Source organism: Somniosus microcephalus, chromosome 8 (assembly GCF_052327205.1).
Source record: "Somniosus microcephalus isolate GS21.2 chromosome 8, FLI_Smic_1.0, whole genome shotgun sequence".
In the NCBI taxonomy this organism is placed as follows: Eukaryota; Metazoa; Chordata; class Chondrichthyes; order Squaliformes; family Somniosidae; genus Somniosus; species Somniosus microcephalus.
The window spans coordinates 15,610,022-15,636,624 of NC_140994.1; the positions used below are offsets into that span (position 1 = coordinate 15,610,022).

Here is a 26,603-nt window from a genome sequence, read left to right on the forward strand (position 1 = left end):
AAGAAATATATCCAACTCCTTCTTGAATATATTTAATGAACTGGCCTCCACCACCCTCTGTGGCAGAGAATTCCACAGGTTCACCACTCTCTGGGTGAAGAAATTCCTCCTCATCTCAGTCCTAAATGGCTTACCCCTTATCCTTAGACTATGACCCCTGGTTCTGGACTCCCCAACCATCGGGAAACATCCTTCCTGCATCTAGTCTGTCTAGTCCCGTTAGAATTTTATAGGTTTCGATGAGATCCCCTCTCATTCTTCTAAACTCCAGCGAGTATAAGCCCAATCGACCCAATCTCTCCTCATACGTCATTCCTGCCATCCCAGGTATCAGCCTGGTGAATCTTCGCTGCACTCCCTCCATGGCAAGAACATCCTTCCTCAGATAAGGTGACCAAAACTGCACACAATACTCAAGGTGTGGTCTCACCAAGGTCCTGTACAACTGCAGCAAGACATCCTTGCTCCTGTACTCGAACCCTCTCGCTACGAAGGCCAACATACCATTTGCCTTCTTAACCGCCTGCTGCACCTGCATGCTTACCTTCAGCGACTGGTGCACAAGGACGCCCAGGTCTCGTTGCACTTCCCCTTCTCCCAATCTATTGCTGTTCAGATAATAATCTGCCTTCCTGTTTTTGACACCAAAGTGGATAACCTCGCATTTATCCATACTCAAGTCTCTGGAGTGTGGCTTGAACCCATGACCTTCGAACTCAGAGGTGCGAGCGCTGCCACTGAGCCACAGCCGACACCCAAGTGTCTTAATGCCTGAAACTGGGATCTCGCGAGATGACAGGACATTAAAGTTCCTATTTATCAACCCCTGCTCCTGCATTGAAAATGTGACGGCTTCTGCGATATTATTCTGGCAAAACAAAAATTATGAAAGGGGGTTATCAAAGGGGCAGGACTGTCAAAAGAACTCTCTCTCTTTACCAGACCACATATTTTCCTCCAGTGACGAATGTGGGTGAAAAAGGAGGAAGCAGATGAAAGGAGTAATTATTATTTGAGTTAATAAGTTTCCTTTTTTTATGGTTTAATTCTTTATTAGCTGTGCTGCTCTAAAAAGGACATTGTCCCAAAACACAACAAAGGGTAGGCGCGCCCCTTTTAAAGGGGAGTTTTTCAAGCAGGCTCCGCTCACGTCCCTTCAGTCACTGAAGGTAAGGTATAAATGTGGGTTAAGGCAGAGAAGACAGTCATTGGCACCAACAAGCCTTACCCTTTTCGATGGATCTTAACTCCGCCTGCCCACCTTTTCACTACTTCTGCCCCAGAAAGGCAGTTTGTGCCGTGACCCTACACCTATGAAGAACTGGATTGAGGTTGTCCCAAGCCCGTTTCGTGTTGGACCCTTGGCAACGAGAGGAGACTTCCATCCTGTCTGCTGGGGCTGCATTTAACCCCAGGTCCCAGAAGTGTAAGGACAGTAGAGTGTACATTTTCTGCTATCGATGATAAACTCTTGCTGGATGGGAGCAGTGAATGTTACGCTGGCTGATGTACAATGGCTCAGTTAGAAGGTCACGGGTTCAAGCCCCAGTCCGGAGACTTGAGCACATAATTCAGTACTGATGGAGGTGCCGTCTTTCAGAGGAGACATTAAACCGAGGCCCCGTCTGCCCTCTCAGGTGGATGTAAAAGATCCCATGGCACTATTGGAAGAGCAGGGGAGTTCTCCCTGGTGTCCTGGGCCAATATTTATCCTGCAACCAACATCACTAAAAACAGATTATCTGGTCATTATCACATTGGTGTTTGTGGGAGCTTGCTGTGCGCAAATTGGCTGCCACGTTTCCTACATTACAACAGTGACTCCACTTCACAAGTACTTCATTGGTGGTAAAGTGCTTTGGGACATCCTGAGGTTGTGAAAGGCGCTGTATAAATGCAAGTCATTTCTCTCTCTTTCCTTTCAGATCTTATGGGATTTTTCCCAATGGCTCTAATCAAGCTGCTGGCTCGCTCAGGGCCTAGCACTGGGAACTCATCAAAGTGGGGTGGGGAGGGGGGGGGCGGGTGGTGGGGCAAGGTGATAAAATGTGCAAGTCAGTAGCCCTTAAAAGGGTGCTGGGAAAAAAAATTAAAGGGCATAAAGGCTGCATGCGAAGTCAAAAATTCTTTCAGCCTTTCTTAGGGCTGCAGGAGGCAAAAGAAGTGACCGGCAAAACCCACGAGAAGGCAAAATAAATGTGGAGGCAGTAAATGGAGCCTGCGGGCAAGTGATGCCCCTAGAGGGCAGCAGTGCAGCATGCCTGAAAGGAGACAATGGCCAGAGTCAACATTGTCTACACTGCTCATAACACCTGGGAACAGATGCAGAAGAAGATGGCATACTTCAAGGAAGGTGCCAACGCGAGACTACTGGATATACGGCCCAAGAATGAGTGCCATAGAGTGTTGCCTGACAGCTTCCTCCACTGCTGGACCACGTCAAGCCCTCACCCAACACTACAGCTGTTCCATTGTGTGTCATTCACATCCATACGCCGGCAGAGCACACGTTCAGACTGCACCTTGAAACTTTTTTTTTATTCGTTTATGGGATGTGGGAGTCGCTGGCATTTATTGCCCATCCCTAATTGGCCTCGAGAAGGTGGTGGTGAGCCACCTTCTTGAACCGCTGCAGTCTGTGTAGTGAAGGTGCTCCCACAGTGCTGTTAGGGAGGGAGTTCCAGGATTTTGACCCAGCGGCGATGAAGGATCGGCGATGATATTTCCAAGTCAGGATGGTGTGTGACTTGGAGGTGGTGGTGCTCCCCTGTGCGCTTGCTGCCCATGTCCTTCTAGGTGGAAGAGGTTGGCGCATTCACATCTTCACACATATAAAATCATTGTATCACGACCAGCTGAATGTTGTGTGTTCAGTTAGTGACACCCAGGATGGGTGGCAGTGTCCTCACAGCAGATGGCATAGATCTTAAGCTGGCTCTGTACTGGCCCACAAGCCTGTGGAGCCAGTTTCTCCTGGTCATAGCCAGATGGGCGGGGACGTGCCTGTAGATAATAGTTGGTGGAATAAGAGTCATGGCGGATACTCCAGCTCTGGAGCCTTCTATCTCCCTGCCATCATCTCTTTCATCTTGCACCATTTCAACCATGAAATACTCTATTTGTGGTGCCACAAAACCAATTACCATAATTAATTTCAGCTTGACTGGCTGACTGCCAAAGAACGCTTCACTTAGTTGCCTTTTTAATCCCTGAGCTTCTGTGAATGTTCGTACTGTAAAGTTCTCCGATATCAGTGACCCCCTTTTTCCTGTTCGGCTCACGTCCAGTTAACGCTTCCGTCACAGTCGTTCTTCTGGTGAACTGGTAGCCGGTGTTTCAGCTGTGGCTCAGTGGGCAGCACTCTCGCCTCCTGAGTCAGAAGATTGTGGGTTCAAGTCCCACTCCAGAGACTTGAACACAAAAAATCCAGGCTGACACTTCAGTGCAATATTGAGGAAGTGCTGCACTGTCGGAGGTGCCATCTTTCAGATGAGATCTTAAATGGTCTGTCCTCTCAGGTGGATTTCAAAGATCCCATGGCACTATTTGAAAGAAGAGCGGGTGAGTTATCCATGGTGTTCCGACCAATATTGATCCCTCATCCAGTATCACTAAAACAGATACCCTGTGTACAAATTGGCTTCCATGTTTCTTAACTACAACAGTGACCACACTTCAAAAGTACTTAATTGGCCGTAAAGCACTTTGGGACGTCCTGAGGTTGTGAAGGGTGCTATACAAATGCAAGTCTTTGTTTCAGATTCCACATAAACCTTACCTACTGTTAAGAAAAATGAAAATGAAAAAAAAAAATCATTATAAAACCAACAACAAAATAATGACAAAACCCAGTGCTAAAAAGGAACTGCAAAACTGGACGAAAAAGACTCCGACCCATTCATCACTCCACCGTCCATGGAGCTTCCCTTGCACTCACCCAGCTGTTCGACGGGAGCACTCGGTCCAATCCCAGATGGAAAATTGCACTTGGCCTCATTTAAATGTATTATAATATTTAAATGAAGCTGCGACTCTTTGTTGTCAAGACCACTTTGGCCGACCTTGGTTAGATTCCCAGCCCCTGAGTGTCTTTTCCACTCTTGCACCACCGGCCGAATGGACCAGGGAATTTGCCCGGTGTACTAACCCAATGCATCTCCTTCCCACTTTACTCCTCTATAGTAAATTAAAATGTTGTTGGGATTGATACTGCACATCCTACTTTCATCACTGTTAGCTGATATCTAACCAGTCGAGTCCAGTCTACCTAAGTGCCATGGAAGCTCTTTTTTTGGGTTGTGGGCTAGGGGGAAGCATTCTATTATTGTGAACACATTTTTCCAAATAAACTGGTTTTGTCCCACAGCCTACTTTACGTGACGGGGTTGAATTTCCGCCGCATTCTCCCAATCATCCATCGCAACTTTGGCAGAGGATCCGTAGAAACCCCGCTGAAACGTCATAAATGCAGCTCAGGCATTTGATTGAAGTTTTCAAGATATTAAGGGGAACTGATAGGGTAGATAGAGAGAAACTGTTTCTGCTGGTTGGGGCATCGAGGACTAGGGGGGCAGAGTCTAAAAATTAGAGCCAGACCTTACAGGAGTGAAGTTAGGAAACTTCTACACACAAAGGGTAGTAGGAGTTTGGAACTCTCTTCCGCAAACGGCAGTTGGTGCCAGATCAGTTGTTAACTTTAAATCTGAGATTGGTAGATTTCTGTTAACCAAAAGTATTAAGGGATATGGGCCAAATATATGGGGCTGGATTTTACCAGCCCTGAGGAGGCGGGTTTGGAGGCAGGACTGCTGGGAAAATCAAAAAGAATGGGAGCGGGTCCCGAACTCGCTCCCAACCCGCTTCCAACCAATCTTCCCGGGAGTCGGGTCCCCGATTTGCGCAGGGAGCCGACTCCTAGCGGCGGGAAGAGGATTATAGCCACTTAACTGATTCTTAACAGGTAGTTAACAGGCAGTTAAGAGGCTTTTTCCCATTTTGAGACTTCTGCTGCGGGTTTCCCGATGTCGGGGAACCCCGCCAGGGTAAGTGAGGTGTGCTGTGGGTCTGTTGTAATGTTTGTGTATAGATGACAGCTGCAGAAGTGGTGTGAAGTATGCAATGGGACACCGGTGAGCATCAGAGGTAAGGACATGTTGGGAAAGTCATTTTTAATGTGTTTAGATTTTTCTGTAGGTGACAAGCTTTGAAGTGTTTGTGTGGCATCACCTCATTGGGAGAAGTGACAGATCGCTTCTGTACCCTCACCTGCAGCTGCCATCTGTTTTATCCTAAGGAGAGAGTAATTGGAGAGCCTAGGTACAAGGGCTCACCTTTGTACAGTAATTGTCAGAGTTTGACAGCACCCCAATGCTGTCAAACACTGACAAATCATCTGTCATATTGATACGCTTATCAATTACTCCATAAAAGACGATGAATCAGGAAGGTGATGAAAAGGCTTTTATTAACTAGAGAACAGAGCATGCCTCTCGTGGGTGGCTGGTTCCAAGAAGGAAGTGAGTCGGCGAAACCCCCACCTTTATACCTGGTCATGTGGGCGGAGTCAGCTGAGGCATGCCTTGGTACACAGCGCCACCCAGAGGTAACAATATACAATAACAGTGGTTTACCACATTCACCCCTTGTTTAAAATTAAGTCCGGCGGGGTGAAGGGTACTACAAGTTCGTGTAGTTAAGTCTATCAGGAGGCCTTGTCTGACGTCCTGATCGTCGTGGTGGCGGCGGCGGTGTTGCAGCATCCAACGTCGGATCTGGTGTCTGGGTGGTCAACGAAGGGTCCTGGGGCTCCGGCATGTCGTCTACAGGGGTTGGATTGGGAGGGGTGGTGGGGGATAATGGTGGTAGTTCAGGGGTACCCGAGGGTGCGAGATCTCGTATGGAGACCGTGTCCTCCCGCCCGTCTGGGTATGTCACCCAGGCATACTGGGGGTTGGCGTGTAGGAGGTGCACCCTCTCGACCAGGGGGTCCGTTTTATGGGTCCTTACGTGCCTCCGCAGTAGGACGGGCCCAGGAGAAGTCAGCCATGCCGGTAGCGAGGTTCCCGATGTGGACTTCCTGGGGAAAACGAACATTTGCTCATGAGGGGTGGCATTAGTGGCAGTACAAAGCAGTGACCGGATGGAGTGGAGCGCCGCAGGGAGGACCTCCTGCCAGCGAGAGGTCGGAAGGCCCTTAGATTTTAAGGCTAAGAGGACGGCCTTCCAAACCGTCGCGTTCTCTCTTTCCACCTGGCCGTTCCCCCGGGGGTTGTAGCTGGTGGTTCTGCTCGTAGCAATACCTCTCGCTAGCAGGTACTGCCGAAGTTCGTCGCTCATGAAAGATGAGCCCCTGTCGCTATGTATATAGCTAGGGAACCCGAACAAGGCGAAGAGGTCATTCAGACATTTGATGACCGTGGTACTGGTCATGTCTGGGCAAGGGATGGCAAACGGGAAACGGGAGTACTCATCAATTATGTTGAGGAAGTACACATTGCGGTCAGAGGAGGGGAGGGGCCCTTTAAAATCGACGCTCAGGCGCTCGAAGGGGCGAGTGGCCTTGATCAGGCTTGCTCTGTCCGGCCTATAAAAGTGCGGTTTGCACTCGGCACAGATTTGGCAGTTCCTGGTCATGGTCCTGACCTCCTCGATGGAGTAGGGCAGGTTACGGGATTTGATGAAATGGAAGAACCTGGTGACCCCCGGGTGGCAGAGGTCATTGTGGAGGGTCTGCAGTCTATCAACCTGCGCGCTGGCGCATGTACCACGTGATAGGGCGTCTGGGGGCTCATTTAGTTTCCCGGGCCGGTACAAGATATCATAATTGTAGGTGGAGAGTTCGATTCTCCACCTCAAGATCTTGTCGTTCTTGATTTTGCCCCTCTGCTTATTATTAAACATAAAAGCTACTGAACGCTGGTCAGTGAGCAGGGTAAACCGTTTTCCGGCCAGGTAATGCCTCCAGTGACGCACCGCTTCCACAATAGCCTGGGCCTCCTTTTCGACAGAGGAGTGTCGGGTCTCGGGGCCCTGGAGGGTCCTTGAGAAAAAGGCCACGGGTCTGCCCGCCTGGTTAAGGGTCGCAGCTGGGGCGAAGTCGGATGCATCGCTCTCCACTTGGAAGGGGATCGACTCATCCACTGCGTGCATTGTGGCCTTCGCGATATCGCTCTTGATAAGAGTGAAGGCTGCACACGCCTCTGGTGTCAGGGGGAAGGAGGTGGATTTGATGAGGGGTCTAGCTTTGTCTGCATAGTGGGGCACCCACTGGGCATAGTAGGAGAAAAACCCCAGGCATCTCTTCAGTGCTTTTTGGCAGTGGGGGAGGGGTAGCTCCATTAGGGGGCGCATTCTGTCGGGGTCGGGCCCAATGACTCCGTTCTCCACCACGCAGCCGAGAATGGCGAGGCGTTTGGTGCGAAACATACATTTCTCTTTATTGTACGTTAGGTTCAGCCGTTGGGCCGTACGGAGGAATTTTTCTAGATTAACGTCATGGTCCTGCTGGTCGTGGCCACAGATGGTGACGTTATCCAGATAGGGAAAGGTGGCCTGCAGCGCGTTCTCGTCAACCATCCGGTCCATCTCCCTTTGGAAGACCGAAACCCCGTTGGTGACGCCGAAGGGAACCCTAAGGAAGTGGTAGAGGCGGCCGTTCGCCTCGAAGGCAGTATACTGGCGGTCCTCATGGCGGATGGGGAGCTGGTGGTATGCTGACTTAAGGTCAATGGTGGAGAATACTTTGTATTGCGCAATCTGGTTGACCATATCAGATATGCGAGGAAGGGGGTATGCGTCCAGCTGAGTGTACCGGTTTATGGTTTGGCTGTAGTCAGTGACCAGGCGGCGTTTATCAGTGGTTTTAACGACTACAACCTGGGCTCGCCAGGGGCTAGGGCTCCCTTCGATAATGCCCTCCTTCAAGAGCCGCTCCACCTCAGAGCTAATGAAAGCTCTGTCCCCGGCGCTGTACCGCCTGCTCTTGGTAGCGATAGGTTTACAGTCGTGGGTGAGGTTAGCGAACAAGGGAGGGGGGGGGACTTTTAGTGTGGAAAGGCTGCAGGTGGTTTGCGGCGGGCGATTTAAAAGGTGTTGGTTGCAGACTGTGAGTGGGGGGAGGGGTCCACCGTATGCTAATGTGACACTTTTAAGGTGGCACTGAAAATCCAACCCTAGCAGTACGGCAGCGCAGAGACGGGGCAGGACTAGAAGTTTAAAATTTTTATATTCTGTGCCCCCAACCGAAAGGGTCACCACACAGTAGCCGCCGACGTCCATTGAATGGGACTTGGACGCCATAGAAATCCGATGGCGTGTCGGCAGGACCGTGAGGGAGTGGCTACGTACCGTGTCTGGGTGAATAAAACTCTCTGTGCTCCCGCTGTCGATTAGGCAGGTGGTGGCGCGGCCGTTTACCGTGATATCCATCATGGAGCTGGATAGATGATGAGGGAGGGCTTGATCCAGCGTAACGGAGGCCAGTGTATGGCTTAGTGAGTCGGTATGGTCGTCCGACGAGACGGTGGTCGAGTCCGGAGACGAAGTGGCGGTTGAGTGCGGCGGATAAAATGGCGGCGGCCATGCGGCCGGAGGTGCACAAAATGGCGGATAAGATGGCTGCCCCCATGGTTCGCACGCGGCGCTGCTGGCGTTCGCTGGTTTCCCCCTGCAGGCATTGGCGTAATGGCCTTTCTTCCCGCAGCCCGAGCAGGTAGCGGTCTTAGCCGGGCAGTGCGCTCTAGGGTGTTTTAACTGGCCACAGAAATAGCATTTTTGGGCCTGGTTACGGGGCATCGCTGCGGTTCTTACCGGGGGCGGCTGTCCCAGTTGATTTCGGGACATCGCTGCAGCAGTTGGTGCCGGGGGCGGCGGTCCCATGTCCCACGGTCGCGATGGCCATGGCGCGGCACCGTTACGTGAGTATGCTTCGAGGTTTCGGTGGGCCGCATCTAGCGAGAGCGCAAGGGCTACGGCCGTCTTCAGGTCGAGCTCCTTGCTTTCAAGCAGTCTCTGCCGGGTGTAGTCGGACTGGAGGCCCCTGACGAAGGCATCACAAGTAAGTCCCTCCGCGTGCCCCGCAGCCGTTACCTCCTTACAGTCGCAGTCTCTGCAGAGTGTCTGTAACGCCCGTAAAAATGCCTCTACCGATTCCCCCGGTTGCTGCCTGCGGGATCCCAAGAGGTGTCTGGCGTAAATCGTGTTCACTCGGCGCGTGTATTGCCCTTTTAGTAGTTCGAGGGCCGCCGTGTACGTAGTAGCGTCCTGGATGAGCGTATATACTTGAGGGCTCACCTGGGCGGTCAAAACTTTTAGTTTGTTCTCCTCCGATGTCATGGCGGAGGCTCCTAGGAAGGATTCAAAGCAGCTCAGCCAGTGTTCGAAATTGGTTGATGAACCCGCTGCTTGAGGGTCGAGGTCCAGGCATGCCGGTCTGAGGGCTCGCAGCAACGCCTGCTGTTGTTGCTGTTCAGGTGTCGCCATTTTACTTCTAGTTAATAAAATTGATACGCTTATCAATTACTCCATAAAAGACGATGAATCAGGAAGGTGATGAAAAGGCTTTTATTAACTAGAGAACAGAGCATGCCTCTCGTGGGTGGCTGGTTCCAAGAAGGAAGTGAGTCGGCGAAACCCCCACCTTTATACCTGGTCATGTGGGCGGAGTCAGCTGAGGCATACCTTGGTACACAGCGCCACCCAGAGGTAACAATATACAATAACAGTGGTTTACCACAGATGACAGCTGCAGAAGTGGTGTGAAGTATGCAATGGGACACCGGTGAGCATCAGAGGTCAGGACATGTTGGGAAAGTCATTTTTAATGTGTTTAGATTTTTCTGTAGGTGACAAGCTTTGAAGTGTTTGTGTGGCATCACCTCATTGGGAGAAGTGACAGATTGCTTCTGTACCCTCACCTGCAGCTGCCATCTGTTTTATCCTAAGGAGAGAGTAATTGGAGAGCCTAGGTACAAGTGCTCACCTTTGTACAGTAATTGTCAGAGTTTGACAGCACCCCAATTCTGTCAAACACTGACAAATCATCTGTCAAGAAGAAATGGTATATGTCCCTTCAGGAAAACCGGCAGATGAAGTATCATCAACTGACGTCATCTGACACCGGCTTTCTCTTAATTGGCCAGCAAGCCTGCAGGGCGGGCTTAACAAGGCTAATCAGGGGAAAATAGCGTCTGTGCGTCGGACATCGCTGGGGGCAGGACTAGATGTTACTATGTTCTTCAGGGTTCCTGCTGGACCTTCCGCCAAAGTTGCGGTGGAAGGTCCCGCAGGACCCACGGAAATTTGCACTATCAATTGGCTATTTTCTCTTGAGCTTTACGGCCAGATTTCAACTGTAGCTCGTTTTTACCCAGCCAGGTCTCTAGACAAACTCTACAACTTTGCCGAGTGCTCCGGCTTGCACCTGATCTTCGGCTTGAACGCCCTGCTGCGGAATCCCGACAACTCCTGGAATGGTTCCAGTGGCCTGAGTCTCCTCAAGTACTGTGCCGGCAAGAAATATAACATCTCCTGGGAGCTTGGAAATGGTAAGTGAGCTTCTCCGTCCCCGTCAGTGAGGTCTTCTTTTCCCCCCTCACTTTCCGTGAACCTGCTTTGAGTATGTTGATTAAGGTCATTAGCACCGTATGACGTTAAGTGTGACAGTCAGCCACATACAGGAAATTCTTTTTTATCTGGCACCGATGGGACCGGCATGGTGCCGGTTGATCAAAAAGTCCGGATTACAGAGAGGTATACTTACCAAGGTACGAGAGCCCCGTACACGGCCACAGGTGCAGGAACCCCGGTTACACGGCCACAGATCCAGGAGTCACTGTTGCACTGCCACAGATGCAGGAACCCCGGTTACACGGCCACAGATCCAGGAACCCCGGTTACACGGCCACTAATATATAGTAAAACCTACTCCTGAATTTTGCCGGTTAAGAGAGATTTCTGGATTTAGGTGCCGGTTCAAAGAGAGTTTCCTGCCATTACAAAAAAAAGGACATAGAGGCACTGGAGAAGGGGCAAAAAACATTTACAAGAATGATACCAGAACTGAGAGGCTATAACTACCAGGAAAGGCTGAACGGGCTAGTCCTTTCCTCTAGAAAAGCGAAGGCCGAGAGGTGACTTGTTGGAGGTCTTTAACCTTATGAAGGGGTTCGATTGGGTAGACGTAGAGATGATGTTTCCACTTGTGAGGAGTCCAAAACTAGGGGCCATAAATATAAGATAGAATTGAAAAGCAGAGAAGTGATGTTAAACCTGTATAGAACCTTGGTTAGACCACACTTGGAGTGTTCTGGTCTCCATATTTTAAAAAGGATATCGAAGTACTGGAGAAGGTGCTAAAAGGATTTACTAGAATGATACCAGAACTGAGAGGCTGGGCTGGATTTTGATACTGGAGGCGTGATGGAGGCAGGACTACAACTTTCGGGGTTGTAGTCCCGCCTCCATCGAGTTCTAGCCAACCCATGTGATTTTCACTTGATTGACCTTGTTGAGCCTGCCCAGCGGGCTCAGCAGGCCAATTAAGGGCCACCCGGCAACAGGTGACGTCACAGATTGACATTTCATCTGTCAAGAGCTTTTGACAGATGAAATATCAGCGTTTGATAGCTCTTTGAAGCTGTCAAACACTGACAATCTGTACTCCAAGTTAATTCCTTCCTCTCAGGCTGATTTAGAGATCTCTCCAGAACAGAAAACTGAATGCTGCAACTTTTGACAGCTCGCGGCCGCTCTGATTTCTGTGCCGGTGAGATGAGGGACTCCCGAGACCTGAAGGAAGGAAGGCTGTAAAGGTAAGTTAAACTTCTTTAAACACTGTACACACACCAAACACACTTACATTTGCACTCATGCACCCATCACTCACCTGAACACCGGACATCTCGAACCCTTCAGCCCGACGATCCGCCTCGCTAACTTGGCGTGGTTTGGAGCCGTTGGGAATCCCACACTTCAGGAATAAAAATAGGGATTAGGCTAAAAACTGCCTGTTAACTACCTGTTAACAGGCAGTTAATTGGCACAAATCCCCTTCCTGCCTCGGGGAGGCGGCTCCCAGCACAGGTCGGGTATCTGCCTCCTTTGAAACTGGCATGGAGGCGGGTTGGGGGCGGGATGGGTTCGTGCCCCCCGATTTCGAGATTTTAACCCCCACACGCCTCCAATCCCGCCTCCACGGCCCAATGAAAATCCTGCCCGTTATACCTATCAGAAAAGTTTGAGCAGGCTGGGGCTCTTTTCTCTAGAAAAGATAAGACTGAGGGGTGACCTGATAGAGATCTTCAGTATTATTGAAGGGCTTGATAGGGTAGATGTACAGAACATGTGTCCACTTCTGGGCGAGACCAGACCTAGGGGCCATCAATATAAGATAGTCACTAATAAACCCAATAGGGAATTCAGGGGAAACGTCTTTAACCTGAGAAGAATCTTTGCTTATAAGAGCTTATATACAGTTCTGTGGAACCAGTCACAGGGGGCTCGGGAAATATCCGATTTCCCATATGGCAAGTCCACACCTGCGTTTATATTCTATAAGAGAGGTTTTAATTATTTTAGAAAACTGAGACAAGTTCTATGCGGGGTAGGACATTTAGGACTGAGATGAGGAGAAATGTCTTCACTCAGAGGGCGGTGAACCTGTGAAATTCTCTACCACAGAAGGCTGTGGAGGCCAAGTCACTGAATATATTTAAGAAGGAGGTAGATAGATTTCTAGACACAAAAGGCATCAAGGGGTGTGGGGAGAGAGCAGGAATATGGTATTGAGATAGAGGATCAGCCATGATCACATTGAATGGTGGAGCAGGCTCGAAGGGCCGAATGGCCTACTCCTGCTCCTATTTTTCTATGTTTCTATGTTTCTAAGTTGTAGCTAGGGTGCCCAGCTCTGGTTGGATGTATTCCTGAAGGTTTCATTGTAGGACGTCCCGCCTCCCACACTCCTGTCATTGGTCTACCCAACACATCCATCCTCAAGGCAAAACCATCTTCCCTCGCCAATTGGAAAGCGAACAGACTCTTCCTGACTCAATTGGGTGATGCTTGACTGTCAAACAGCCTTTCCCCCCCCCCCCAAACTCCTATATTTTTATAACGAATAAACAAAAGTGTTCAAAGAAAATGAGGGAAAAAAAGACCATAATTTGTTTAATGACCCAATGATTTTACTCCCGGGTTTGGCCCGTGGCAGTGTCCTGGAGATCACTCTTCAGTCCCTGGGGACTCCAGGACAATCCCGGAGGGTTGGCATCCCCCTAACTGGAGCTGGTAAAGTCACTGGCTGGAGAACCTCCTTCTTCTTCTTCTTAGGCAGTCCCTCGGAACCGAGGATGACTTGCTTCCACATTAAAAATGAGTTCAGGTGACTGATGAGTCCAATGCGGGACCTACAGTCTCTGTCACAGGTGGGGCAGACGGTGGTTGAAGGGGCGGGTGGGTGGGGTGCTAGGGTTGACGTGCGCTCCTTGCGTTGCCTGCGCTTGGCTTCCGCTTGCTCCCGGCAAAGAGACTCGAGGTGTTCGGCACCTTCCCGGATGCCTCTCCTCCACTTTGTGGGGTCTTGGGCCAGGGATTCCCAGGTGTCGGTGGGGATGTTACACTTTTTCAAGGAGGCTTTGAGGCTGTCCTTGAAGCATTTCCTCTGCCCACCTGGGGCTCTCTTGCCGTGCCGGAGCTCCGAGTAGAGCGCTTGTTTTGGGAGTCTCGTATCGGGCATGCAGACAATGTGACCCGTCCATCGGAGCTGATTGAGCGTGGTCAAAGCTTCGATGCTGGGAATGTTGGCCTGAGCAAGAACACTGACGTTGGTGCGCCTATCCTGCCAATGGATTTGCAGGATCTTGCGGAGGCAGCGTTGGTGGTACCTTTCCAGTGCTTTGAGGTGTCTGCTGTACAGTCTAAGTGTGAAAGTGCAGTACATGCAAGGCTCCAATTTGAAATCTCAAAATTGGGGCCCATTATTCACCATCACAGTAGGAAAAGCTTCAAGAGGCTACAGGAGAAAATATAAAAATGCAGAAAAGCAAATGATGCAAATGGGCTGGATTAATGCGGAACTGGGTGACCGCAACATAGTACGATAGCATTGGGGAGACCAAACGCAGATTGGGTGACCGCTTTGCGGAACACCTCTGTTCAGTCCGTAAGGGTGACCCCGAGCTTCCAGTCGCCTGTCATTTTAATTCACTGCCCCATTCCCACTCGGACCTCACCGTACTCGGGCTCTTGCATTGTTCCACCGAAGCTCACCGTAAACTCGAGGAACAGCACCTCATCTTCCGATTAGGCACTTTACAGCCTTCCGGACTCAATATCGAGTTCAACAATTTCAGATCATAACCTCGGCCCCTATTACATTTTTACTTATATTTTTTATCCACACCTTTGTTTTGGCCTTCCCCCCCACCCCTTTCTTTTTTTTTTCTCTCTCCCACATGTCAGCTGTCTCCCATTCTGCCAGTGCATTTCACACCTAATCTAGAGCCGTCTTTTGTCTCCACTAGTCCTATCACCATCTCGTCTCGTTTTGAATACCTCTTAATGTCTCTTCACTTTTGTTCTCTCCCAGCCTGGCCTCTTAATCTATTTAATTTCCTGTGCTTCTTTAGTCTTGACAAAGGGTTTTCACCCGAAACGTTGACTCTAGTTTCTCTCCACGGATGTTGCCTGGCCTGCTGAGTTTTTCCAGCATTTTCTGTTGTTATTTTAGACCGCAACATAGTGCTGCCTTGGCCTGGTTGCTCCAGGCCAGTGCATGCAGTGTTGATGCGCACTGTGTTCCGTTCACCCACACAGGCAAACACGAATGTTTTATCAAAGCAGAATGGCCTGTTATTTTAATTTTATGTCCCTGATGTTCGAGTGACATCAAGTTTAATAGCAAACTCGTGATTGTTCTGGTTTAATGCTCCACCAATTCCGCCGGCACTGGTGAGACATTACATCTGTTCTGGGTCTCAGTTAGACTTGACGCGGTGACACACCAGACTAGACTGACGGAGACATCGCATCGTGAACCCTTTCAGGCCCCTCTAAAAGGTCATAGCTGAAAGGGGATAAAAACACTCACTGGGTTAACAATGACTAATGCTCAGAAATGAAGCAAAGCATTTTGAAGAGGGATTATTTTATTTAGGCTCCGATTGTGAGGCTCCAGTGGAGAATGGAAGGTTCCTGGGAATTTGAGTTGCATCAGCGCCTGGGAAACCGCAAACTTCCTTTAGTGTAATCCGTTCATTCTAAAATACTGAGCTTTGCTGTACAAGAGAGTCCAAATAAATAAAGACCTCTTTCTGTTGTTGGGCAGTGCCAGTTGTGTGAACACTAAAGGCTGTCTACAACTCTTAAGGAGGCACTATCGTAGGAACATAGGAATCGGAGGAGGCCATTCAGCCCCTCGAGCCTGTTCCGCCATTCAGTGAGATCTTGGCTGAACTGTATCATGACTCCATCTACCCGCCTATCAGAGCAGACACACATCGTTTCGCTAGATGCAGTGACATTTTTCGTCACTCAGCAATGTGTTCGATCATCTTTGGACTATATTTGCTTTAAATAGTGAGTGCAGATAACTGTCATCTAGAAGAAATGATTCAGATGGAGTGCGGAGCTCAGCAACGTGACCTGAATTAATGCCCCTCGTGTAGTCAACACAGCATTCATGAAGGATGGTTTTGTACTTCTCAGTTTTGCCTCTCAGCATCCAATATTGACAACCCTAATCCCTTTATGGCAGAGCAGTTTTGGCTGTCAGTCACATTTTAAAATGCAATATGTGATATTCGCCATCAGGTACATTCTTGGCATGCGCATACCAGAGGGGGAGGGAATCACCATGGCATTCTACAAATAGAGTTAGAAACGGAGAAAGGGGTTCTCGTTGCTCATGTGAAAAGATTGGCATCAAATTAAATCCATTTCAAATGTCAGATCGGTTTTATTTTACCGCAGCAGGATTTGTATCCAGATATTAAGAGCGAGAGACAGGGATTGTTCTTAATATCCTGTTTACTTTTATCTTGGGGAGATTTTGGGGTGTATTTTCCTGCTACCGCACCCGGTGTATTGGACCACGTCGAGGCAGCATATAGAGGAAAATTGGGTGGGAAGGATTGCAGGCCCATAAGGGAGCCTGCCCGAGCTTCTGTCCACTAATTGAACAGAAAATCAGTCACATTCTTGTTTCCGACCTGCGATCCTCCCAGTCTGGCTTCCCTTGCTGCACTGCACCAAGGTGCTCGAATACACCCAAGGACAATAACAGGGAAATCAGCCCCTCTTTTTACTTGTTCTAACCTTCACAATCCTGGTGATTCCCTCTCCCTCATCCCCATTCTCGCCCCCTCCTCCTCCCCCTCCCCCGTGCTGCTTTGGGCCATTCATTAGTTACTTTTTGGACAGGATTCCTTACTGCTTGTTGTGATTGGTACAGTCCTATATTGGCCTCACTGGATTAGAAAGAGATCGCTGGGAAACACCGTGACAGTTACGCATAAAATTTAACCGCAAGTTTCATGAGTTTTTGATAAGCTTTGAGGACAGGTTGAGTAGTCTTTCCACAGCAAAAAAAAACGTTATGACGAATCCTTCCTTCATTACAATCAAATTACCATTACTTGTCCTGCAGTGTTAAAGATCTGCACTTATAGACCGTGAGCCATGCAGGTATAGGCTGAGGGAATACATATAGTCTGAGATGATCAAACACTCCATGAGGCACAATGGGAGTGAAATTGGTTGTCGGCAGTAGTGTAAAATGGGTGATAGCGAATTGGTAGACCATTTTAGACTCTGCTAATTGATTTTTCATCGATTTCAACAGTGTAAAACGGCCTGCCGATTCGCTATCACCATTTTCATAGAATCATAAAATGGTTACAGCACAGAAAGAGGCCATTCGGCCCGTTGAGCCCGTGCCGGCTCTCTACAAGAGCACTTCAGCTAGTCCCACTCCCCCTGCCCTTTCCCCGTAGCCCTGCAATTTCTTTCCCCTCAGGTGCTTCTCCAATTCCCTTTTGAAAGCCACGATTGAGTCTGCCTCCACCACCCTTTCAGACAGTGCATTCCAGATCATAACCACTCGCTGCGTATAAAAGTTTTTCCTCACATCGCCTTTGGTTCTTCTGCCAATCACCTTAAATCTGTGTCCTCTGGTTCTCGACCCTTCCCGCCAATGGGAACAATTTCTCTCTATCTACGCTGTCCAGACCCTTCATGATTTTGAACACCTCTATCAAATCTCATCTCAATCTTCTCTGCTCTAAGGAGAACAACCCCAGCTTCTTCAGTCTATCCACGTAACTGAAGTCCCTCATCCCTGGAATCATTCTCGTTCTAGCAAAGACCATTTCACCAGCAGTGGTTCCTGTGCTGGTGGCACAGTAAGGAATGCTGACTGGAAGACTTTAGGCCGGGGTTGAAGAATGTAGATGTGGAGTGGATTCATCTTCTAGAGATTTTCTTGATCCAATTTGGTGATTCGGAGTGCTTGTGCAGAATATTCCTTCAGGTGATTAAATGAATCGGATAATGCCCAAGTTAGGGTAGATTGTCATCAGTCTATAGAAGGGACGAGCTAGATGGGCCAAATGGCCTTTTCTTGTCCCTTGCTTTCTTCTGCCCCATTCCTCTAGAGACAGTCCTCCCTTTTCTTCAGAAGGTATTTATTTTTAATATTTAGGCTCCGTTCACATTACAACTATAGTGTCGGCAGGAGGCGGTTTTGCTGAATCCGGATACAGGGCCGACCTCCTCCAGGCCGTCTCGCTCCACTTCACTTTGGAGTCTTTACACCCCCAATTTACACGCCAAGTTTAGTGTCAGTCTGAAGCGGTTTTGGCTTCACATGGACATTAAGCTTGCAGAGGGTGAGTCATTGAATTATTGTAAATTAAACAAATGTAACTTGAGGAATGCGCAAAATAAACAGAATAGCAACACTAAGTAAACTGAAAACACACTCAGACAAGTAGAAATCAAGAAAAATACTACCAACAATTAAATATCCACACATCAAGTTCCCCATTCGTGCTCATTGTATCCAATTACTACGTTAAAAGAATTCACGCACAGGCATCGTCCGCCCTTTAAAATGAAGCTCGGGACCTGGAATGTCAGGACCCTCGTGGACAACCCCAACAGTGACAGAGACTGTAGGTCCTGCATTGGACTCATCAGTCACCTGAGAACTCATTTTTAGTGCCGAGGGACTGCCTAAGAAGAAGAGAAGACAGTATAAAATCACCAGGTCCAGGAAGCTCTTTCGTAGCTGGAACTTTTTATCATTTCTCTATAACACTACGCTTCTCAATTCTTCCCTTATATCCCGGCTTTTCAAAACCTCCGATCTGCAGCTTTTCCAAAGCTCACTTATTCCCAGAAGTGATCCCAAGACTTGAGGGTGCGTTTGGTGGCTACTAAAATGAGATAATGAAATCTAATTTTGCAGTAAGCTATTCCACCAAAAGAGAGACTTCTTTTTAGTGACTGGGCCTGAACAGCATGGGCTGATCACCCAGTACTCTTTGGGTTAAAATAACAGAGAGACAGAAATCTCCGAATGCAGGACCCGAATGTAAAGAATGATGGGGTAAGAATTGCTCTGGTCCTTTGTGTAGCAACACTGTCGTCACAAACACTTTTGTGATTTTGGAACGTGTTTACAGATCCACTACAAACAGGGAACAGATGCATTTACAATGTTCGTTGACGATACTTGCCCCCAGCATTCCCCCCTCTGTGAGCCTTCACCAGCAACTATTACTTGGAGGCAAAATTATGAGCCTTGTTGAAGTAAAACTGATTTATGCTTGAAACTTAAGGCCCTAAAAGGCCAAGACTGCTCGAGAATTCCGGACGTCACGAGACACACAAGACAGGATATGAATATGGATCACCTTGCCCAGGGATTGGAGGAGTTCTTTCCGCAAGGGCAGTTTTTCCTTTAACGGAAAGCTACAGATTTAAGAAAGGAACTTGAGCCCTTGGCCGTTGTAGAGCCTTATCGTGCTGTCTTCCTATAAGGATAGTGGCAGTAGCTTCTATGCCAGGTGCTGCACTATATCTTCTTCTTAGGCAGTCCCTCGGAACCGAGGATGACTTGCTTCCACACTAAAAATGAGTTCGCAGGTGACTGATGAGTCCAGTGCGGGACCTACAGTCTCTGTCACAGGCGGGGCAGACGGTGGTTGAAGGGGCGGGTGGATGGGGTGCTTGGGTTGACGTGCGCTCCTTCCGCTGTTTGTGCTTGGCTTCCGCTTGCTCCCGGCGAAGAGACTCGAGGTGTTTGGCGCCTTCCCGGATGCTTCTCCTCCACTTTGTGCGGTCTTGGGCCAGGGATTCCCAGGTGTCGGTGGGGGATGTTGCACTTTTTCAAGGAGGCTTTGAGGGTGCCCTTGAAGCGTTTCTTCTGCTCACCTGGGGCTCTCTTGCCGTGTTGGAGCTCCGAGTAGAGCGCTTGCTTTGGGAAGATGCCTGTGCGTGAATTCTTTTAACGTGGGGTGGCCGTTGCACACCAGCTACCACACGGGCTTGACGGTGCAAGGTCTTGGTCCAATGGCAAGGGGATCCAAGACGATTGGAGACCAGGCTCTGCTACAACGGCCCAGCACACACACACAAACATCAGCACAAACATTGCACTATGTCACTTCCTGAAGGCATTGTGTATTAGTGCCTGAGGTTACTGGTACTAGGCAAGGACTTAGAAAATCTGCCCTTATTTGTAAGTCGAAGCAGTGGGTATTGGCCGGCTAGTTGAGCAGAGCGGGCATGTCAACGGAGCCCAGTTCTGTTGTCCACGCTGGATAGTGAAAAGCAAGAACCTTTGCCTGATTTTTCCCCCCTTCCACAGCCCAGGGGCTTTGAGCTTGGTAAAGTGCCCCTACTTCTTAAAACACTCTCTGAAATTGGCAACCATTACACATTTGTACCCAAGAAAGAAGAAAAAAAAGTCTTGCATTACCGTAGCGCCTTTCACAACCCCAGGACACACCAAAGCCCTTTACAGCCAATGAAGTACTTTTTGAAGTGTAGTCACTGTTGTAATGTAGGAAACGCAGCAGCCAATTTGCGCACAGCAAGCTCCCACAAACATCAATGTAATAATGATCAGGTAATCTGTTTTAGTGATGTTGGTTGAGGGATAAAAACCGGGGAGAACTCCGCTGCTCTTCTTTGAAATAGTGCCGTGGGATTTTATACGTCCACCCGAGAGGGCAGACGGGTTGGCCTCGGTTTAACGTCTCATCCCAAAGTCGGCACCTCCGACAGTGCAGCACTGACTCAAAAGCAACATTACAATCGGCAAACCAAAGTGATCTAGATCATGTTTAATGAATAGATCATGGTGGTTTAATCTTAAGCAAAATAAGCAGTTGTAGATTTTCAGTCCGCAAATCATTGCTCCCCTAAGTGTTTACACAGTGTAGTGATATATTTATACTGTTAGCATTTACCATGCCCAACTGTGACAGCAGCATGAAAAATGCCTGGGCCTGTTATTTTAAGCAGCATTTCACAGAAAAATGTTCCCGCTCAGCAGAAAGCTCCCAGCAACTCCTCTCGGCTGAACTTTTTGCTTTTAAATAGTTTACGCTCGTTGTACACCTCTGACATGCACGGAATTAATGGGCCGGGCGTTTTAAGCTTCACAGTATCCCAGCTTCATGCATGTCAAGTTTTTCCAAAATATTTTTATCTACTTATTACTCTAAATACTACTTTCTGTTTATATCCGTTTCTCTTTGAAAATGAATGATTTCAAACTAAAAAAAAAGAAAGAAAGTGTCGGATTAGCGCTTTGCAGGACCGCTCCCCTTTGCTTGTTCCCTTTCCGCCCCCACCCCCCAGCTCCATCTCAACACTAATTTCTCATTGTTCTCTTTCACCTGTAAAGGGGAGCAATTCAATATGTGCTATTTTTTGGTGCAGTGTATTGCCGCAAACATTGACCAATAGGAGGCATTCTTGCTGACTAACTGAGTGCCCCAAAGCCAGGGGAGCCCAAAGCCTTTTGTCTCCGTGGTGCCTCACATGGAACTTCAGAAGCCACGTGTAAAGTTTAAATCCATGCTGCCACCAATTTGTATATATATCTCCAATTGCCAATACTAACAGATCTTGGGGTCCTGATCTTTGGGACGTATCCACCAGTGCGGCCCTTTCCGACACCTCCGGGCTCACAAAATTCAAAACAGGACCAATCAGCAAATACGGAACCTAAGCACAAATAGGACTGAGCTGCCTGGACCTCGAGTGCCGCACGGCCAGCTCTAGGGGACCACATGTGGCTAACTGGCTGCAGTTCGGACGCCAGTGCCTTAGGCGTCATATCCCAGTCACTGGGTTACGGGGTTTGTCACTGAGCAGGCCATTGACGAATAGGTGACGTTCAATGTGCATCTTCCTCCCAATTGCTCATCTGGTAAGGAGACTGCCCAGTGTACAACACAGACCAAGAGGGTCCCAGTTTCAATCCACCCTGAGTTAGCTGCACTCAAGTGTATCAGCCGTGGCTATGTTGGTAGCACCCTTGCCTTCTGAGTCAGAAGGTTGTGGGTTCAAGTACCCACTCCAGAGATTTGAACACAAAAATCTAGGCTGACACTCCCAGTGCAGTGCTGAGGGAGCGCTGCACTGTCGAGGTGCCGTCTTTCAGGTGAGATGTTAAACCGAGGCCCTGTCTGCCCTCTCAGGTGGACGTGAAAGATCCCATGGCACTATTTCGAAGAAGAGCAGGGGAGTTCTCCCTGGTGTCTCCTGGGCCAATATCTACCCCTCAATCAACATCACTGAAACATATTGTCTGGTCACCTTGCTGTTTGTGGGATCTTGCTGTGTGCAAATTGGCTGCTGTGTTTCTTACATTACAATAGTGACTACACTTGAAAAAAGTACTTTATTGGCTGTGAAACGCCTTGGGACATCCCGTGGTCGTGAAAGGCGCTACATAAATGTGAGTCTTTCTTTTCTGCTCAATGATATGGACACTTCAGTTTACCTCAGTGCCCCTGGGATCAGCAGGGGGGTTAAAAAAAAACAATATTCCCGTTGCTGATCGCTGTCTGGCCCTTCCTGCAAAGTGGGTATGTGTGGATGGCAGCGAAGCCCAGGACTGGGCCTGGTGACAATACAACCTCCAACACTCATTGCCTCTGCTCACACGTGAGGCCCTAAAGAATCCCCAGCACCCATGGACCTCGTCCCCAACTGCAAGCCATCTCCATTGGGAAAGGAGCAGAAGAAATGAAAAGTGCAGAGAGAATTCAACATCAACCACATCATGTTCCTCTTAAATTAACAACTGGTTGTCCAAAATGTCAAGATCTTTATCTGGGGAACTCACTTAATGGGAGGTGTATGTAAAATGTACTGTCATATAAAAAAAATTTTTTATTGCAAAATGCAGTTTTATATTTACAGTACTAAGATAGTTTAGGATTGTTTAAAGAGATCACAAGTGTGATGTTTACATTGGCTGGACTGTAGAATTTAGTGAATAATGAGGTGTTAGATCAGTATCAAATTATGTTTAGTGATGATGAGGAACAGTGATGGAGAGCAAGAGATTAATAGCCATTTACTTAAAGGGGTAGCATATCCCACTAGATTGTACTTTTCAAACTGAATCTTGAACTTTATAGTTCAAATACTCAATGGCAGTATCAGGCAAACCTAGGTCAGGTATAGCACAGATTAGATGCAGAGTACTGCTCTCTACACTACAGAACTCTATTGTTGCCCTTCAAGAGGGGCCGCGGGATCTTTAGCATCTACTTGAACAGACAGGGCTGAGTTTTAAAGTCACATCCTAGTGCTCGCGTCTCTGGAGCGAGGCTTGAACCCACAACCTCCTGCCTCAAGGAGGCGAGGGTGCTGCCCACTGAGTTACAAAGAGGTCACACCAGACCGTTAGCTGGATATTCAGCTGGTTGAGGTTTGTGCGATCTCGATGTTGTGCTACCTGGTCTCTGACTTCACCAGCAGTCGCTGTGCTTCTGTGTGATTCATTGTATGTTTGTGTGTGTGTGTGTGCTAGGCCGATGTAGCAGAGCCTGGTCTCCAATCGTCTTGGATCCCCTTACCATTGGACCAAGACCTCGCTCTGTCAAGCCCGTGCGGTAGCTGGTGTGCACCGGCCACCCCACATTAAAAGAATTCACGCACAGGCATCTTCCACCCTTTTAAAATGAAGTTCGGGACCTGGAACGTTAGGACCCTCATGGACAACCCAAACGTCAACCCAAGCACCCCACCCACCCGCCCCTTCAACCACCGTCTGCCCCACCTGTGACAGAGACTGTCGGTCCCGCATTGGACTCATCAGTCACCTGAGAACTCATTTTTAATGTGGAAGCAAGTCATCCTCGGTTCCGAGGGACTGCCTAAGAAGAAGAAGACTACCCTGACAATGTGTCCCAGTTCCAACCGCCGAAGAGCACCTACTGCCCCAGAATGACCTTTTTTCCGTTTCCCACACCGACCTTCCTGTGACCTCGCTGTGTGAGTCGTCGCCAATTTAATGCCACCTAACACTGAATTAAGGACAGTGCCCACTCGGAGCTGGGCTGACTCCCGAATTCACTTTGGATTGTTCCTTGCAGTCAGCATCCGGAGGAGACAATCAGTCCATCGGTCTTTCCTGGATTTGAACCACGGTCAGCTGCTTTTTTAAATTAATCGTATATGTTAATAGAAAGAGAAAGCTATAGATTTATCAGTGTCTCCCAGTCATCACTTGTCGCCTTGTTTCATGCTTGATGCAATGTTGAAGAAGATATTTTGTATAGAACTCCCCTTTCTGTGACACTATGAATGGCAGTCGCTGCCCATAGAGCACCACGGCTATTCATGATGTCACTGGGATATAACTTCACGATGTCACTTCAGGTCCCCCCCAAACCTCTCCGCCTCTCTACCTCCCTCTTTCCTCCTTTAAGACACGCCTTAAAACCTACCTCTTTGACCACCATGCTATTGGTCACCTGCCCTAATATCTCCTCATGTGGCTCAGTGTCAAACATTGTCTGATGACACTCCTGTGAAGCACCTTGGGACGTTTTACTACGTTAAAGAAGCTATATAAATGCAAGTTGTTGTTGTTGAGTTCTAATCAACGTATTTGTCCTCAAGCTGTGCGTAACTGGCCCTTCTCTGTGTATGAATGTGTGACAGCTACGTTGAGTGTAGAGCACTGCCCTTTCACTTCTCGACCAGACAGACCGAGGGGATCTAATACCACCTATATGGTGGATGATTGGGAGGAGCAGTCAGTTCGAACCCCTTCATTTCCTTTTTGCCTCTGGGCACTGGGTTTGATTCTAGCCGTGACTAAGGTTGTTACATCTCTCTCACGTGGGAAGGCCGAGTGAGATGAGTTTGGGCAGCCTCAACCCAGGTCCCAATTCACACTAATCCACTGCCCATAATTGGGCAACCGCACCGAGAGAAACTGCTGCTATCTGTAGTGCGGCAGATAGGAATGTGACATTGGCGCAGTGCAGGTCCGCTAATGTGACTCAGTCCTGATTGTCTCGAGTTACAGTGGCCTGGTGAATTTAATGCTTCACCCCCCCCGCCCCACCCCCCCCCCCCCCACAGTTCAGGGACGGCGACCGATTGCATGTGGGGAGAGCCAAGAGCTAACTCGAGCAACACACCACAGAGTGGATCAGAGCGGCACCTCTTTAGCAGTTTAGAAAAGGAGACAAGCTTCAAACAAGAAAAAAAAGCACGTAGTTAGTAAATGTAAGTAGTCAGCCGTGGCTCAGTGGGCAGCACTCTCTTGCCTCTGAGTCAGAAGGTTGTGGGTTCAAGCTCCACTCCAGAGACTTGAGCACAATAAATCCAAGCTGACACTCCAGTGCAATACCGAGGGAGTGCTGCACTGTCAGTAGGTGCTGTCTTTTGGATGAGATGTTAAACCGAGGCCCCGTCTGCTCTCTCAGGTGAACGTAAAAGATCCCATGGCACTATTTCAAAGAGCATGGGACTTGTCCCCGGTGTCCTGGCCAATATTTATCCCTCAATCAACATCACCAAAACAGATTATCTGGTCATTATCACATTGCTGTTTGCGGGAGCTTGCTGTGCGCAAATTGGCTGCTGTGTTTCCTACATTACAACAGTGAATCCACTTCAAAAAGTGATTCATTGACTGTAAAGCGTTTGGGATGTCCAGTGGTCAGGAAAGGTGCTATATAAATGCAAGTCTTTCTTTTAAATATGAACTAGAACCATACACGTTTACAGCACAGAAGGACGCAGCTTGACTGAGCAACCCCAAGTCAATCCCACTGCCCTGCTCTTTTCCCATAGCCCTGTATGTTCTGACACAAATATTTATCCAATCTACCCTTAAAAGATGCAATGGTCTCTGCCTCAGACCCTGTAGAAAAGTATCCCAAGCTCCAGCAACCTTCTGCATAAAGACATTTCTCCACATCTCTCGTCTCTAAAGACAATTTTAAATTGATAATCTCGTATCAGTGAAATCATTAACCAGAGAAAATCATCTTTCCCTAGCCACTATCAAAACTCTTGATAATTTTGAAAACCTCCTTTAAATCTCCTTTTAGCTTTCTCTGCTCTAGGGGTATTAGTTTCGTTAGCTCAAGTCTCTCCCCATTACTAAAGTTTCCGTCCCAAGCCTCATCCAAGTGAATCTATGCTGTACATTCTCTGTGGCTTTAATGTCTTTTCTATAACGGAACGCCCAAACCTGCACACAGCACTCTAACTATAGCCTAACCAATGTTTTTCTATCATTACTTCTTTACACTTATATTCTATGCCCCGACTTATTAAACCCAAAATGTCGCTTGTCTTTATTATGGCTTTATCTATCTGCACTCGGTACTTTCAGCAAATTATAAAAGGAAAGAAAGACTAGCATTACTATAGCGCCTTTCACCACCTCAGGACGCCCCAAAGTTCTTTACAACCAATGAAGTACTTTCTGAAGTGTAGTCACTGTTGTAATGTAGGAAACGCGGCAGCCAATTTGCGCACAGCAAGCTCCCACAACCAGCAATGTGATAATGAGCAGACAATCTGTTTTAGTGATGTTGGTTGAGGGATAAATATTGACCAGGACACCGGGGAGAACTCCCCCTGCTCTTCTTCGAAATAGTGCCATGGGATCGTTTACAATCACCTGAGAGAGCAGACGGGGCCTTGGTTTAACGTCTCATCTGAAAGACAGCACCTCCAACAGTGCAGCACTCCCTCAGCACTGCACTGGAGTGTCAGCCTAGATTTATGCGCTCAAGTCCCTGGAGTGGGACTTGAACCCACAAACCTTCTGACTGAGAGGTGAGGGTGCTACCCACTGAGTCATGGCTGACACCTTACGTATTTGAGCTCTTTGTTCATTCACAACCTTTAGCTTCTTTTTATTGAGTGTACACCCTGCTTCCTTGTTGTTTCTCCAAAAGCGTACTACCTCACACTTAGCCACACTCATATATCAAACTGGGGGCAACTAAGGATGGACAATAAATGCAGGCCTTTCTACTGATGTCCATATCCCGAGAATGAATTTAAAAAAAAAAAGGTGGATGTAAAGGATCCCATAGCACTATTTG

General features: G+C 48.4%; 1 protein-coding gene across 1 annotated transcript in view; it reads left to right on the forward strand.

Annotated features, from left to right (window-relative positions):
- The window catches only part of hpse2 (heparanase 2), a 385,546-nt gene that overhangs the window by 174,502 nt on the left and 184,441 nt on the right, over positions 1 to 26,603 (forward strand). The window contains exon 4 of the mRNA XM_085994280.1: positions 10,371 to 10,544. Within this exon, the coding sequence (XP_085850406.1) occupies positions 10,371 to 10,544 (174 nt within the window). The remainder of the gene's footprint in view (positions 1 to 10,370; positions 10,545 to 26,603) is intronic.